The following is a 15,955-nucleotide window of genomic DNA, read 5'->3' on the forward strand; positions in this document are numbered from 1 at the left end:
GTAATATATATCCGCAGGACGGCTGATTGTTGTGGCTGTAATAAAGGCAAGAAGGAGCCATCGCCACCGGTGACTCTTTCCTGTCACTGGTTTGCAGTCGTCTTGGCTATCACTAATGCCTCTCGCTCTTGCTGACTTCGGATCGACGTGAATGAGAAGGTGACAGGTGATTGGATACATCCAGGAACTCCCAATTAGCTTCATGTTCCCAGTAAACCCACCTGACCCCTTTTTGAATAAATATTAATTTAGTTCCACTTGGCTATTTGCATTCTGGTTAATAAATGAACTGGGGTCAGTGCAGACTGGGATACCTGGTGGGAGTACGAGGGGCTGAATGGACGAGGGCTGGGAAAGGGAGGGGAGGGGGGCTTCGGCAAACAAATGTTGGAGCTGCCAGCTGTAAGCCCCCTCTGTAGGATGCTGTATAGGGAGGAGTTCTGCTAAAGTAAAGTTTTTTTTTTCCTTTCCTAAATCGTCCACCTCACATAACTTCCTTCCAGTGGGCTGCAGAGGGCTGGCACTGGTTGCTTTGTAACTGGAGCAGGCTGGCTGCTGAGCACACTTGTACAGGGAGAGAACAGGAGCTGTGTTACTTATAGATGGGAACTTAGGCAAAGGCTGCAAGAATGAACCTGAAACTCTGCTCTGTCCTCCAGCTTGTCCTCCTGTGTAAGGTGGCGGTCTCAGTCAACTTCGTCTACCACCGCTATGCTGACCTCATCCAAGCCCTGTACGATGTCCACAACGCCTGCCCTTATATCACCAGGATATACAGCATTGGGAAGAGCCACCAGCAGAGGAACCTGTACGTTATCGAGTTCAGCGACCACCCTGCCAAGCACGAGCTGCGTAAGTAGGGAGAACGCCACACTGACACGCCATTACCCATATCACACCGCACCGGTATATCTGCACGCACACACACATAGAGGGACGGGGGCACTAAGCTTCAAAGAGCAATACAGCCGAGAGAGATGAATTAGCAACCGATCAGCTCCTAACTGCCACGTTACAGGCTGTGCTTGAAAAATGATTGTTGTGAGCAGTTGGTTTGTGGTTTTTCACTCTCACTTCTTATAGTATCACAGTAGAAAAAGTGGTGGTATAGCAGTACACTGACCTACGACGGGCACTGTATATAGTGTATGTAGTATATAATAATCCTATTCTGTGCAGTGGGACCAGGTCTGACTTGGGACAGGTTACATTTGCCCCCCTTCCTCTCCCCACCAACTGCTCCAAATGCGGTGGGTGGTAGAGAAGGCACCGCAGAAAGTGCAGCTGGGGCAAATGTAGGGGGGTAGGGTACATGGGACCCTCTCCCTTCATCCCGGTGAATGCCAAGGCCAATACACATTCATTTATTTTGATATATACACGTCTAGATTTACACACACACTGAATATACACTTGTATATAAAAAGGCTGACTGCACACTAATACAATTACAAATACATGCAAACATGTATATACCCACACTGACTACACATTCACACACCTGTATATACACATGTAAATTAATATATACATCCTACATATACACACACTCACAGGTATTAATACACTCACACACACAAATGTATATAATGGGGATTATTCAGACCTGATCGCTTCCCTGCTAAATAAATTAGCCCAGCGATCAGAAAGCCGCCGTCCCGCCAGAGTGAAGTCCCACCCTGTGCAAGCTGGCGATAATATCGCTTCCGTACACCTGCGATTTTACTGACACTCCCGTAAAACGGCCGGGTGACACCCACAACTGGCGGCTCCCTGTCAATCAACTTACGAATGGCTTGCGATTAACAAAGATTCGGGATTTTATCGCTGGATGGCCTCACGTACTAAGATCCGTACTCAAGCACAATTGTTCGATAATCGGCCGGCCTGCCAAATTGCAGCTCAGCAATCAGGTCTGAATGACCCCCTATATACACACTGGATATACACGCACACAGTCTTTGTGGTTAAGAGACATTTGCTTTCATGTTCAAGCGCACGTCCTGTAATCTGCCGTTACTGTACATTTATGGTTCACTAGCGGCTTGCGTCCCCAGCCACAGAACTGTGTAATACAGGCATGTCCAAACTATGGCCCTCCAGCTGTTGTGAAACTACAAGTCCCATCATGCCTTGCCACAGTTTTGCTAATAACGAATGCTAAAACTATGGCAAGGCATGCTGGGATGTGTAGTTTCACAACAGCTGGAGGGCCATCATTTGGACATGCCTGGTGTAATTTATATATTGCATGCTGCAAGAACGGCTTCTATTCCCATAAGTAAGCCTGGCACAGAGAATGGGCATCAGTCAGTGTAGTGGCATAGGATGCCAGCTGAGGTATGGGTCATTGGAAGATCTACACAAGCATTAGGTCGACAATGGGAAGGTCGACAGTCAAAACATCAACATGAGTTTTTCACATTTTTCCCCCCACATGCCGACATGGACGTCGTCAGAGTGTACTGTGCCCGCTTGCCATGCTTCGGGCATGGCGCCTCACTGCTCTCGGCACACTATTTTATTCTCCCACCATCGCCGTAGTGGATGGTAGAGTGTGAAATACCGCCTGTCGGCACACGTCGGCTCAAAAAAACGTGAAAAACTCATGTCGACCTTTTTACTGTCTACCTTCCCATCGCCAAACTAATGCTTGTGTTGACATTTCAACCCTGTCGACCTTATCCATGTCGACCTATTTCAGGTGTCGACCTTCAGTGGTTGACCCAATGCATGTTGACCTAAATAGGGTCAACCTAGGGACAGTATCCCGCCAGCTGTACCCCGGTACCCTGACAAATCACACCTGACTGGCGCATCAGAAGTAGGGAACACACAGCAGCGTCATCATCATCGACATACCCCCAGATCTCTACTACAGTGTATGGGTCATTATGTCAACAGTCATTAGACCAACCTGGTCAACACATGACAAAGATCGACATGCATTAGGTTCACCTGGTCAAAAATCGACACAAGCAAAATGTCGACGTGAAAGCGGTCGACATGGTAGAAGTTTGACATAAGTTTTACATGATTTATGATTACATTAAAGATTTCCTTTTCCCTGCCATGGAATATATGTTTATTACACAGTAAAACTAAAGGAAAGGAGACAGAAGGGTTAATTTACTAAGATGGGAGTATTATTGAAGATAGGATGTTGCTATGGGCAACCAATCCAACTCTACCTATTTATTTCGCACCTTCTAGAGCCTTCGGACTTCCAGCTGTTGTTGAACTACACATCCCAGCATGCCCTGCAACAGTTTTACTATTTGGCCATGCTAAAACTGTTGCAGGGCATGCTGGGATGTGTAGTTCAACAACAGCTGGAAGGCCGAAGCACTGTTCTAGAAGATAATAGATCGAATCTGACTGGTTGCTATGGGCAACATCCCATCTTCAATAGAACTCCCACCTCAGTAAATTTCCCCTGTAATCTGATTGGTTGCTATGGGCAACAACATCCCATCTGCAATAGAACTCCCATCTTAGTAAATTTACCTCAGAGTGCTGGGACAGAGGGGTTTACGTTTATTCAGTGCACAAGACTAACTCAGGGCTTTCGGGTCACAAGACATTGGAGGGATAATCTGTCTTTCAGTGTGACAACAGCTCATACCACAGTAGATTTACTCCGTAATCCCCACCGCTGTAAATATCAGGAGTGGGGCCCAGACTGTACTTTGCTTTTTCACGTCCTGACTTATTTTGTTTAAAATATTTTGTTCAGCGTTCTACTGGACAGATGCACTAATCTTCAACAGTGATAAAATGGAGAGTGATAAACAAACAGCCAATCAGCTCCTGCCTGACATTTTGAAAACACAGTCTGTGACATGACAGGTAGGAGCTGATTGGCTCGTTGTTTATCACTCTCCATTTTATCACTTTTGAAGCTTAGTGCATCTGGTATGGTCCATTTTCCTGGGATCTGTCACTACGGGCACTATGCACATAAACTATAATAAATGGAATAATGGAATAAAGCTTTTTGGCGGAGGAGGGGAATTTAGCCCACAGACAAACTTTAATATTCTATATTTTCTTTCTAGTGGAGCCGGAATTTAAGTATGTGGCAAACATGCATGGCAACGAGATCCTGGGAAGGGAACTTCTTATCCAGCTGGCCGAGTTCCTGTGCGAGGAGTATCGCAACGGCAACGAAAGGATAATCAAACTCATTCATAACACGCGGATACATATCATGCCTTCAATGAACCCGGATGGATATGAAGTTGCTGCAGACCAGGTAAGACAGCGATTCCTCCAGCGTCAGACTGAGGCAGGACGGGCACACACCGGGGAATACAGTCATAGCGGCTCACAAATGGGTGTGGTCTTTTACCAGAGGGGGTGTGGCCATCCACCTGAGAGAAGTGGCCAGTTGCTAGAGAGGTTGCTATGTGCCGTTCTAGGCACATGTGTTGGATGATAATGCTTTAATTACTAAAGCCTTTAAAAAAAAAACTCATATAGTGTAAAAGTCTCCCAGCTGGGATTACCTCAATTTGATTGATTGTACATTTGACTGTCTCTGGTGCACGGAGGTGTTTCACATTGAATCGATAGAAATTGATGTATTCGTACCCATTCGATCTTAGTAAATTTACCCCTTAATATTTGCTGCTAACGGATATTTTGAAGGAATTCGTCGCAAATATTGAATGATAAATGGGCCTCTTGGAGAGAGATAAAGGGCCAGATTCAATTTTTTTGTGTGCAGGCAACCACTAGAGGGCGCCCCCGCCAGTCAGTCTCACCATAGATTCGTCTGTGTCATCCACAATAGGATGTAGGTTCCACGTCTACCTAATGGCACCCGTACACTATGCAACTTCTCCCCTCGGAGGTCACATCCAATCCCCCTTGAGCCGCTCAGGACCTTCCCGGGCGGCAGGATCGCATACAATCTCTGTTCCCTGCCACCAGGAGGGGATCTGACCCGGAGATCTTGCGTGCAGCATGCATGATCTATGGCTCTGATGCGCACGAGACCGTGTATCGGATCGGATGTCACACACATGCTTTTTAGGACGATTTCACGCGATTTCTCGCCCCGATCCACCAGAATCAGTGGAAATGGAGCCCAAATTTCAAAGTGTATGGGGGCCTTTAGTCTGTACTGTGGAGTGTAGGTAACTAGCGAATAACCAGAGCATTACCAGTGACTGTACCTATAGTACACTATCACAACCTGTACTCAGCTACCAAGGTGTCTGAGCCTGTCCAGGTCTATTGGATATCCATGGCTGAGCACAGATGGTTCAATCAAATTGATTAAGGTACTAATTAAGTCACCTGCGCCAAGCTTGGGCCATTAGGGTGCCTTGAGGGAACACATTTGGGATTCCTAATCTCTAGGGGCCAGATATACTAAGAAAAGTGATAAAGTGGACAGTGATAAATGACCAAACCAATCAGCTCATTACTGTCATTTTTGAAACTCAGCCTGTAATACTATGAGCTGATTGGCTGGTACTTTATCAGTTTCCACTTTATCACTTTTGAAGTCTTAGTACATCTCGGCCTAGTTGACAATAAAGCATAAACTGGACCTTGAATCATTATCAGTTATCGTTATCAGTTATCGTTATCAGTTATGGACCTTCACGCTCAAATATGTTTCTCAGGATGGATTTCCCTCTTAAACACTGATATTCGTTTCTGGGTTGTTTCCAATCAAGGAAATCTCTTTGTTCATTTTAACATACATTAATTCTTATCCCAAGTTCATATTATTTTATGTCATGTTTATACAAGCTCAACTTTTTACATTTAAAAGCATAGCTCCAAATTGCATACCTCCCAACTTCTGCAGGATAGGATGCGGGACTATCACGCGGCGCACCGAGAAGGGGGCGTGGCATATGCAAAGGTGGGCATGTCATATGCAAATGATGTCCCTGCTGGGCCACGCCCCCTTTTCACCCTCCTTATCGCTGAATGAGCACAGCGTCATTTCTTTCCGACTGGGGGGACTCCAAACTCCCCCCCCCCACAGGACACTGACACCCCCAGGCGGGGGGCGGGACTGTCCCAAAAATAGGGATGGTCCTGCGAAAAACGGGACTGTTGGGAGGTATGCAATTGTCCCGATTATTGCGGGAAGGGGAGGCAGTTGGGGGCTGGAGGCATGGCCAGCAGAACACAGAGCTGCAGGCCAATCCCCCATGCATCAAAAATGGGGCGTGACCTCGCTGGACTATAGGCTGCGCCCCCAAATTTCTAGCTGATGAGGAGCCGGTTTGCTGACAAGCTTTCACCAATTTTTCAAATAGAAGAGATATGAATAATGATATGAATAATACAGTATTGTTTCACAGTTGTTGGAGAGAAGCTGAACAGACAGTTGCTCTGTCCAATCAATGTATCTCATACAACCCTATTTAAAGCTTAAAGAGAAATGTATCTCTCCAATCACCCAACCTAGAACCCTGCGATTCCATTGGTGAGGGAGAGGTATTTGGTTTTCAAAAAATAATGTTGTCTGCAGTCCATATATAGGTACCTGTACATAGGTCCCGATGGTCCCGATGGTGTAATGGTTAGCATTACTGCCTCACAGCACTGAGGTCATGGGTTTGATCCCCACCATGGCTCTAACTGTGCAGAGTTTGTATATTGTCCCCGTGGGTTTCCTCTGGGTACTCCGGTTTCCTCCCACAATCCAAAAATATACTGGTTAATTGTCTCCCAACAAAATTAATCCTAGAATGTCTGTGTGTGTGTGTACATGTAGGGAATATAGATTGTAAGCTCCACTGGGGCAGGGACTGATGTGAATGTTAAAATATTCTCTGTAAAGCGCTGCGGAATGTGTGTGCGCTATATAAATAACTGGTAATAAATAATAAATTCAGTCATGAAGTGGAAAGTGGTGGGGAGGGGGGGTTGAGCCACATGGGCATTGCATTGCGGTGGGCGGGGCTAAAACGGCGCTATTCGCGTCATTTGCCCCGCGGACCCTCCCCCCCCCCACGAGGGGGGGTCGCGAGAGCCGGGTGGTTTTGCGGGAGGGTTGCCCATCTGTCTGGGGGGGGGGGCGGGATCGGGACCCGATTTCCAGGACCCTCTCGGCCATTTCGGGAGGGTAGGCAACCCTGTCCTAGTTGCACTGGGCATGCGGCCCTGAGGTTACCGCAAATCGAAATTGCACACAGAGAGATCGACTTTCAGGGCCAGATGCACTAAGCTTCACAAAGTGATAAAGTGTAGAGTGATAAACAGCCAGCCAATCAGCTATGTACTGACATGTCACAGGCTGGGTTCGAAAAATGACAGGTAGGAGCTGATTGGCTGGTTGTTTATGACTCTCCACTTTATCACCTTTTGAAGCTTGATACATCTGGCAGTCAGTGAGGGTTCATGGAAGGTAACCGGTTGACTAGTCAGACTCAGGTGACTGACACAGGAGCCCATTCTCAGACGGCGATATTGCACCTGACCTTGTGCCACCTGTGATTTTACAATACAATTTATTATTTATTAACAGTTTCTTATATAGCAGCATATTCCGTTGCGCTTTAGAAAGGAGACAGTGATACTACAAACTGGGTATTTAGAGACAGTCAAAGGTAGGAGGGTCCTGCTCGCAAGCTTACAATCTATAGGGAAATAGGCATTGATACATACGGATAGATACTGTATTCTTTATGGCATCGATTCCACCAGAACGCAAGGTTCTGTGACTGGTGCTGGAATTTGATAAGCTTGCCTGAAGAGATGAGTTTTTTGGGAACACTTATAGGTTTGGAGACTGGAGGAGAGTCTTATTATGCTTGGTAGGACATTCCACAGAGTGGGTGCAGCCCGAAGAAAGTCCTGCAATCGGGAATTGGAGCGAGTAATGAGTGTGGATGAGAGACGCAGATCTTGGTAGGAGCGTACTATGATGCGTCTCAGTACGTGACACCATGGAATAACACTGCTGCCAGGGGGTGTCTCATTAGGCTGATAATGTCTAATTATTGAAATACTAGGTGATTCATCGCGCCCTACGGGCGCTTTTCACACCGTCGTAAGGGGCTGCGCCCCCTTAATTTGTGAACGTTTGTATATGAGAAATATGGTTAGAATTGTATGAAAGATGCCCTGTATTGCAACTTAGGTGTCCGCGAATCGCGGGAGGGGGGGTCGCGGAGGGTGCCGCGAATTGCAGGAGGGGGGGTCGCGGGGGGTGCCGCGAATTGCAGGAGGGGGGGTTGTGGGGGGGTGGATGCTGTGAATCGCGGGAGGGGAGGGATTGCAGAGAATCGCAGGAGGGGGGTCGCGGGGTGGGTTGCCGCAAATCGTGGGAGGGGGGTTACGGGGGCGGGGGTTGCGGCGAATCATGGTAGGGGGGGTCACGGGGGTGTGCCGTGAATCACGGGAGGGGGGGTCACGGGGTGGGGTGCCGAGAATCGCGGGGGGGTGTGTGTGTGCCGTGAATCGCGGGAGTGGGGGTTGCGGGGGGGGTGGGGGGGGTGTGACGCGAATCGCCACAAGAAAAAATCAACACAGAAAGGTCAACACATGTAAATGTTGACATAAGTGTGGCACTTCATTGGTGTCCATGTCGACACATGAGAATGAATATGAAAACATTAAAAAAATTAAAAAATAAATCTTCAAAAACTCATGTCAACCTTTTTCATTGTCGACCATAGCCATGTCAGTGTTTTGCATGTGCCATTTAATCCTGGGGCTGCTGCGAATTTAGGGGGGGGGGTGCCGCGAATCGTGGGAGGGGGGTCGCAGGGGGGGTGCCGCCAATCGTGCAAGGGGGGTCGCGGGGGGGTTCTTTTTGCCGCGAATCGCGGGAGGGAGGTCGCGGTGGGGGTGTTTTTTCCGCGAATCGGGGGGGGGGTGTCACGGGGGAGGGTTTGCCGCGATTCGCGGGAGGGGGGGTCGCGGGGTGGTGGTTATGCCGCGAATTACGGGAGGGGTCGTGGGGGGGTTCTTTTTGAAGCGAATCGCGGGAGGGGGGGTCGCGGGGGTGTTTGTGATGCGAATCGCGGTAGGGGGGGTCGCGGGTGTTTTTGCCGCGAATCGCGGGAGGGGGGGCGCGCGGGGGGGGGGGGGGTTTGCCGCAAATCGTGGGAGGGGGGCGCTCACCTGGTGGCTGTGGAGTAGCAGTGCTGGGCAACATGGGAAGGCAGTGGGTGTCTGGCACTGTCTGTGGGCTCACTGGGCTGGTTCTCTGTCACATACCTCCCAACATGACCCTCTCCAGGAGGGACACAATGCTCTGTTTCTAGACTTCCCCTTAATGTATGATTGCCATCACCTGTTTTAAACAGGTTAATTTCTCAGAAAGGTGTTCAGCACAGATGAAGGCAATCACACATTAAGAGGAAAGTCCAGGAACAGAGCGTTATAGACACAGATACCCACTTTGAGTGACAGATGTAGCCAAATATATAGGAGACTAGGTGATTCATCGCGCCCTACGGGCGCTCTTCACACCGTCGTAAGGGGCTGCGCCCCCTTAATTTGTGAACGTTTGTATATGAGAAATATGGTTAGAATTGTATGAAAGATGCCCTGTATTGCAACTTAGGTGTCCGCGAATCGCGGGATGGGGGGTCGCGGAGGGTGCCGCGAATTGCAGGAGGGGGGGTCGCGGGGGTGCCGCGAATTGCAGGAGGGGGGTTGTGGGGGGGTGGATGCTGCGAATCGCGGGAGGGGAGGGATTGCAGAGAATCGTGGGAGGGGGGTCGCGGGGTGGGTTGCCGCAAATCGCGGGAGGGGGGTTACGGGGGCGGGGGTTGCGGCGAATCATGGTAGGGGGGGTCGCGGGGGGTGTGCCGTGAATCACGGGAGGGGGGTCACGGGGTGGGGTGCCGAGAATCGCGGGGGGGTGTGTGTGTGCCGTGAATCGCGGGAGTGGGGGTTGCGGGGGGGGGGGGGGTGACGCGAATCGCCACAAGAAAAAATCAACACAGAAAGGTCAACACATGTAAATGTTGACATAAGTGTGGCACTTCATTGGTGTCCATGTCGACACATGAGAATGAATATGAAAACATTCAAAAAATGAAGAAAAAAAACTTCAAAAACTCATGTCAACCTTTTTCATTGTCGACCATAGCCATGTCAGTGTTTTCCATGTGCAATTTAATTCTGGAGCTGCCGCGAATTGCGGGAGGGGGGGTCGCGGGGGTGGGTGCCGCGAATCGCGGGAGGGGGGGTTAGGGGGCGGGGGTTGCGGCGAATCATGGGAGGGGGGGTCGTGGGGGTGTGCCGTGAATCACGGGAGGGGGGGGGTCACGGGGTGGGGTGCCGAGAATCGCGGGGGAGGTGTGTGTGTGTGTGTGCCGTGAATCGCGGGAGTGGGGGTTGTGGGGGGGGGTGTGACGCAAATCGCCACAAGAAAAAAATCAACACAGAAAGGTCAACACATGTAAATGTTGACATAAGTGTGGCACTTCATTGGTGTCCATGTCGACACATGAGAATGAATATGAAAATATTCAAAAAATTAAAAGAAAAAACTTCAAAAACTCATGTCAACCTTTTTCATTGTGGACCATAGCCATGTCAGTGTTTTCCATGTGCACTTTAATTCTGGAGCTGCCGCGAATCACGGGGGGTGCCGCGAATTGCGGGAGGGGGGGGTCGCGGGGTTGGGTGCCGCGAATCGCGGGAGGGCGGGGTTCACAGGGGTTCCGGTGGGGGGTTGCCGCGAATTGCGGGAGGTGGGGGGTCACGGGGGGTGCCGCGAATCGCGGGAGGGGGGGTTGCGACGCGAATCGCCACAAGAAAAAATCAACACAGAAAGGTCAACACATGTAAATGTTGACATAAGTGTGCCACTTCATTGGTGTCCATGTTGACACATGACAATGAATATGAAAACATTCAAAAAAAGAAATAAATCTTCAAAAACTCATGTCAACCTTTTTCATTGTCGACCATAGCCGTGCCAGTGTTTTGCATGTGCCATTTAATCCTGGGGCTGCCGCGAATCGCGGGGGGTGCCGCGATTTGCGTGAGGGGGGGGGGGTTGCGGGGGGTGGGTGCCGCGAATCACGGGAGAGCGGGGTTCATGGGGGTTCCGGTGGGGGGTTGCCGCGAATTGTGGGAGGGGGGGGGGTCACGGGGGGGTGCCGGGGTGCCGCGAATCGCCGGAGGGGGGGTTGCGGGGGGTGTGACGCGAATCGCCACAAGAAAAAAATCAACACAGAAAGGTCAACACATGTAAATGTTGACATAAGTGTGGCACTTCATTGGTGTCCATGTCGACACATGAGAATGAATATGAAAATATTCAAAAAATGACAAAAAAACTTCAAAAACTCATGTCAACCTTTTTCATTGTCGACCATAGCCATGTCAGTGTTTTCCATGTGCAATTTAATTCTGGAGCTGCCGCGAATCACGGGGGGGGTGCCGCGAATTGCGGGAGGGGGGGTCGCGGGGGTGGGTGCCGCGAATCGCGGGAGGGCGGGGTTCACAGGGGTTCCGGTGGGGGGTTGCCGCGAATTGCGGGAGGTGGGGGGTCACGGGGGTGCCGCGAATCGCGGGAGGGGGGGTTGCGGGGGGGTGTGACGCGAATCGCCACAAGAAAAAATCAACACAGAAAGGTCAACACATGTAAATGTTGACATAAGTGTGCCACTTCATTGGTGTCCATGTCGACACATGACAATGAATATGAAAAAATTAAAAAAATTAAAAATAAATCTTCAAAAACTCATGTCAACCTTTTTCATTGTCGACCATAGCCATGTCAGTGTTTTGCATGTGCCATTTAATCCTGGGGCTGCTGCGAATTGCGGGGGGGGGGGGGGTGCCGCGAATTGCGGGAGGGGGGTCGCAGGGGGGGTGCCGCCAATCGTTGAAGGGGGGGTCGCGGGGGGGTTCTTTTTGCCGCGAATCGCGGGAGGGAGGTCGCGGGGGGGGGGTGTTTTTTCCGCGAATCGTGGGAGGGGGGGCGCTCACTTGGTGGCTGTGGAGTAGCAGTGCTGGGCAACATGGGAAGGCAGTGGGTGTCTGGCACTGTCTGTGGGCTCACTGGGCTGGTTCTCTGTCACATACCTCCCAACATGACCCTCTCCAGGAGGGACACAATGCTCTGTTTCTAGACTTCCCCTTAATGTATGATTGCCATCACCTGTTTTAAACAGGTTAATTTCTCAGAAAGGTGTTCAGCACAGATGAAGGCAATCACACATTAAGAGGAAAGTCCAGGAACAGAGCGTTATAGACACAGACACCCACTTTGAGTGACAGATGTAGCCAAATATATAAGAGATATGTCCCTGGTGTTTAATCTGTATAGTGTGGTCCCAGCGAGTGTAAAGTATTTACAGAACAGACCAAGGTGTCAGTATAATTCTTATTCTTTAGCAAATTCGTTTCGCTCAATTAATTTATTATTTAATTTATTATCTTGGCGTTTGAATGTTTGTTGACCAGTTATTGAGAAGTATTTCAAATACAATTTAAAACAATCACAATACAGGACACAGTAGAAATTGTAGTACACCCAGGGCTATTTTTAAGCAGGCTCCAGCAGGAACTGAGGCCCTTATTCTAGTTCACTCTTTCTGACAAAATATTTCTTCGATGGACAAAACTATGTGCACTGCAGGTGAGGCAGGTGTAAAACCCCACCCAAATCTAATTATCTCTGCACAAGTAACACCTGCCTCACCTGCAGTGCACATGGTTTTGTCCATCTAAGAAATATTTTGTCAGAAAGAGTGAACAAGAATAAGGGCCTCAGTTCCTGCTGGAGCCTGCTGAAAAATAGCCCTGAGTACACCCCAGTTTGCCAGGAATGCAGGGTGCCTGGTGTACTTATATTATGCATCTGACAATACTGTAAGTAAAAATTATAGACCATGTGAAGATTCTGCATCTCTGGGCAGTACTAGTGAAATAGAGCAAGCATAAAGTAGGTCAAAGTACAGGAAATAGGAAGTGGGAAACAGGCAATAAGAGTTTAATTAGGGCCTTATTACAGATTTATTGGGAGTTTGCTTCTAGAGAGAATGTTTTCTTTGTTAATGTTATATACAAAATTGTTTTTAAGGCCTTCATACATGAGGACGATTCACCTGCATTTTGGACTTTTTCCATGCAATTGCATAAAAAGCATTCAAATTGAATGTCATTGACAGCAGGTCCGATGCGATGCATGGTTCCGTGTGCATTGCACCGGACGCAGAAGCATACTTACCTACTTTCCTTATTTCCTCTCCGGGAGAAGCCCAGCTTAGAGAGACCCAAAAGAAGGTGGGGTAGTATGACATCACCAAGCCCCACCCCCACAAATCCCGGCATTTAGCACTGCGTGGAAGGGGGTGTGGGGGCTCCAGCCAGCATGTGGAAGACTTGCCCACCTTCCTTCCTAGGGGTCAGGAGGGGGACCTCCCAGTAAATCCGTATGGTTTGTGCATAAGTAATCTGTTGGAATGCTTCCGCATGCAATATATCTCATGAAGTCCTTTTGCATGTGAAGTCCTTTTGCATGTGATCCCATTCCCCGCTGCAGTATACGATGGATCCTTGGTACAGCCAGGGCCGGTGTAGGGTACCGGAGCGCCCCAGGCGCGCGGGGTGCCCCGGCGCTCACCCGCTCATGTGGACGGGGGATCGATGTGGCCACAACGGGGGTGTCGGGCTGCTGCCGGGCCTCTTCCACCCCAGGTGAGGGGGGTTTGATGCGGCTGGGACGGAAGATGGGGTGCAGGGCTGCCGCTGCTTCCGGGTCTCTCTCCCCGCTGCTGCTGCCGGGTACTTGATGCGGCCGGGAGACGGGGGTGTCGAGCTGCTGCCGGGCCTCTTCCAACCCCCCCTGGGGGGTGAGGGGGGTTTGATGCGGCTGGGACGGAAGATGGGGGTGCAGGGCTGCCGCTGCTTCCGGGTCTCTCTCCCCGCTGCTGCTGCCGGGAGACTGGGGTGCTGGGCTGCTGCTGCAGTATCGGGCAGGCAGGTGTGAGGTGTGTGGGGGCGGGGAGGGTATGGGCGAAGTCGCTCCACGGGGGGGAAGGAAGCTACACCACTCACCTCCATCCCATCCAGCAGAGTCCCTGCTCCAACTTCCGCCCTGCAGTGGCCGGCGCCCTAGGCAAATGCCTAAAGCTGCCTAGTGGTGGCGCCGGCCCTGGGTACAGCACTGCTCCAATCTGATGTGCACGGGACCGCGCATTTGATTGGAATCAAAGATTAAACACATGCAATGTAGACCCTTTTCATCCGATTCTTAGGCCCGATGGCCACGGAATTGGATGAAAAAGGCCCAAATCGCACAAGTGGATGGTGGCCTTGAGACATTATAAAGTCTTTGACAAGATAGATATTCTTTCTTAAACAAATGTTCAACTGTTAAAATGTATTGTCTAATTGCTTTTCCAGAGTTATGCTATTTTCACAAGGCCCACAAGTATTACTCTTCCCTCCCCATAACCAATCCACCTTCTTCATGCAAAATATTATGGAGGCAATTATCAATACACTGCACATGCATAGGGCCCATAGTATGCATAGCCATCCTGTGATAAAGTCCTTCTACTTTTTGACAGAAAGCTGTCACTTGCCGGTGGTAATCGGCCATTTTCTTGGAGTGTCAGGCAAAACTCAGGCGTGCACAGGTGTGAAGTCAGCAATTGGTGAGGGAGCCCACTCATAAGGACACAATATTAGACTTAATACTTACAAATGGTGACTGAATATCTGACATAAATGTGGGTGAAAATCTGGGATCCAGTGACCATCAAGCAGTATGGTTCAAAATAAAGACAGAGACTGACTCATTGCACACAAAAACAAAGGTGTTAGATTTTAGGAAGGCTGATTTTGTAGAGATGGGAAACTCTGTAAGGGATTCTTTGGCAGAGTGGAGGAACTTGGAAGGAGTGCAGGATAAGTGGGAAAAATTAAAAAGTGCAATTCTAAAAGCAACAGAACTTTGTGTCAAAAGAGTTAGGAAAAACACAAGAAAAATAAATCCATTGTGGTTTGCAAAAGAAGTAGCAAGTATTGTGAAAGCAAAAAAGTTAGCCTTTAAGAAATTTAAGCAGACGCAGAAGAATGAGGACAAAGAGGTGTATCTTGTTAGACAGAAGGAGGCAAAGAAGATAATCAGATGTGCAAAAGCACAGGCGGAAGAGAAAATGGCAGTGGGTAAAGGGGGGAAAACTTTTTTTAGGTATATAAGTGAGAAAGACAAAAAGTGGAATAATTAGACTGAAGACAGAGAGTGGAAGTTTTCTTGAGGGGGACAATGTAATAGCAGATAATATTAATAATTATTTCTGCTCAGTATTCACTGCTGAAACAGAGGGGAAGGGGCCACAGTTAAGTTGCAAGTATAGTCAGAAAACTGAGGGAGAGACAAGTACATTTACAGAGGAGAAAGTCCTCACAGAACTCTCAAAACTGAAAGTGGATAAATCAATGGGGCCAGATGGGATACATCCAAGGATACTAAAAGAGCTTAAAGGGGAGCTGGTAAAACCAATAACAGAATTATTCAACCAGTCACTAGCTACTGGAGTAATCCCAGAGGACTGGAAAACAGCTAATGAAGTCCCACTGCACAAAAGTGGAAGCAAGGAAGAGGTAAGCAACTATCGACCAGTGAGCCTTACATCAGTAGTAGGGAAATTGATGGAAACACTCTTAAAACAAAGAGTTGTAGAATATCTCAAAACCAGCAATTTACAGGATCCAAAACAGCATGGGTTTACTGGAGGAAGATCATGTCAAACAAATCTTATTGACTTTTTTGACTAGGGGGACTAAAGTAATAGATCAAGGTGGGGCTGTAGATGTAGCTTATCTAGACTTTAGTAAAGCTTTTGACACTGTCCCACATCGCAGACTGTTAAATAAACTTGAAAGCTTGGGATTGGATTCTAAGATAGTTGAATGGATAAGAGCGTGGTTGCAGGAAAGAAAACAGAGAGTTGTAGTAAATGGAGTACAGTCAAAGGAGGGAAAGTTTACAAGTGGAGTACCC

The 15,955-nt window shown here is 48.9% G+C and overlaps 1 protein-coding gene across 1 annotated transcript in view; it reads left to right on the forward strand.

The window, feature by feature from the left end:
• The first annotated feature begins 397 nt into the window (after positions 1–397).
• The window catches only part of CPN1 (carboxypeptidase N subunit 1), a 91,281-nt gene continuing 75,723 nt past the window's right edge, over positions 398–15,955 (forward strand). The window contains exons 1-2 of the mRNA XM_083149541.1: positions 398–852; positions 4,059–4,255. Coding sequence (XP_083005667.1) covers positions 630–852; positions 4,059–4,255 — 420 coding nt within the window. The 5' untranslated portion in view covers positions 398–629. The remainder of the gene's footprint in view (positions 853–4,058; positions 4,256–15,955) is intronic.

Source organism: Crinia signifera, chromosome 6 (genome assembly GCF_055691185.1).
Source record: "Crinia signifera chromosome 6, ASM5569118v1, whole genome shotgun sequence".
NCBI lineage: Eukaryota > Metazoa > Chordata > Amphibia > Anura > Myobatrachidae > Crinia > Crinia signifera.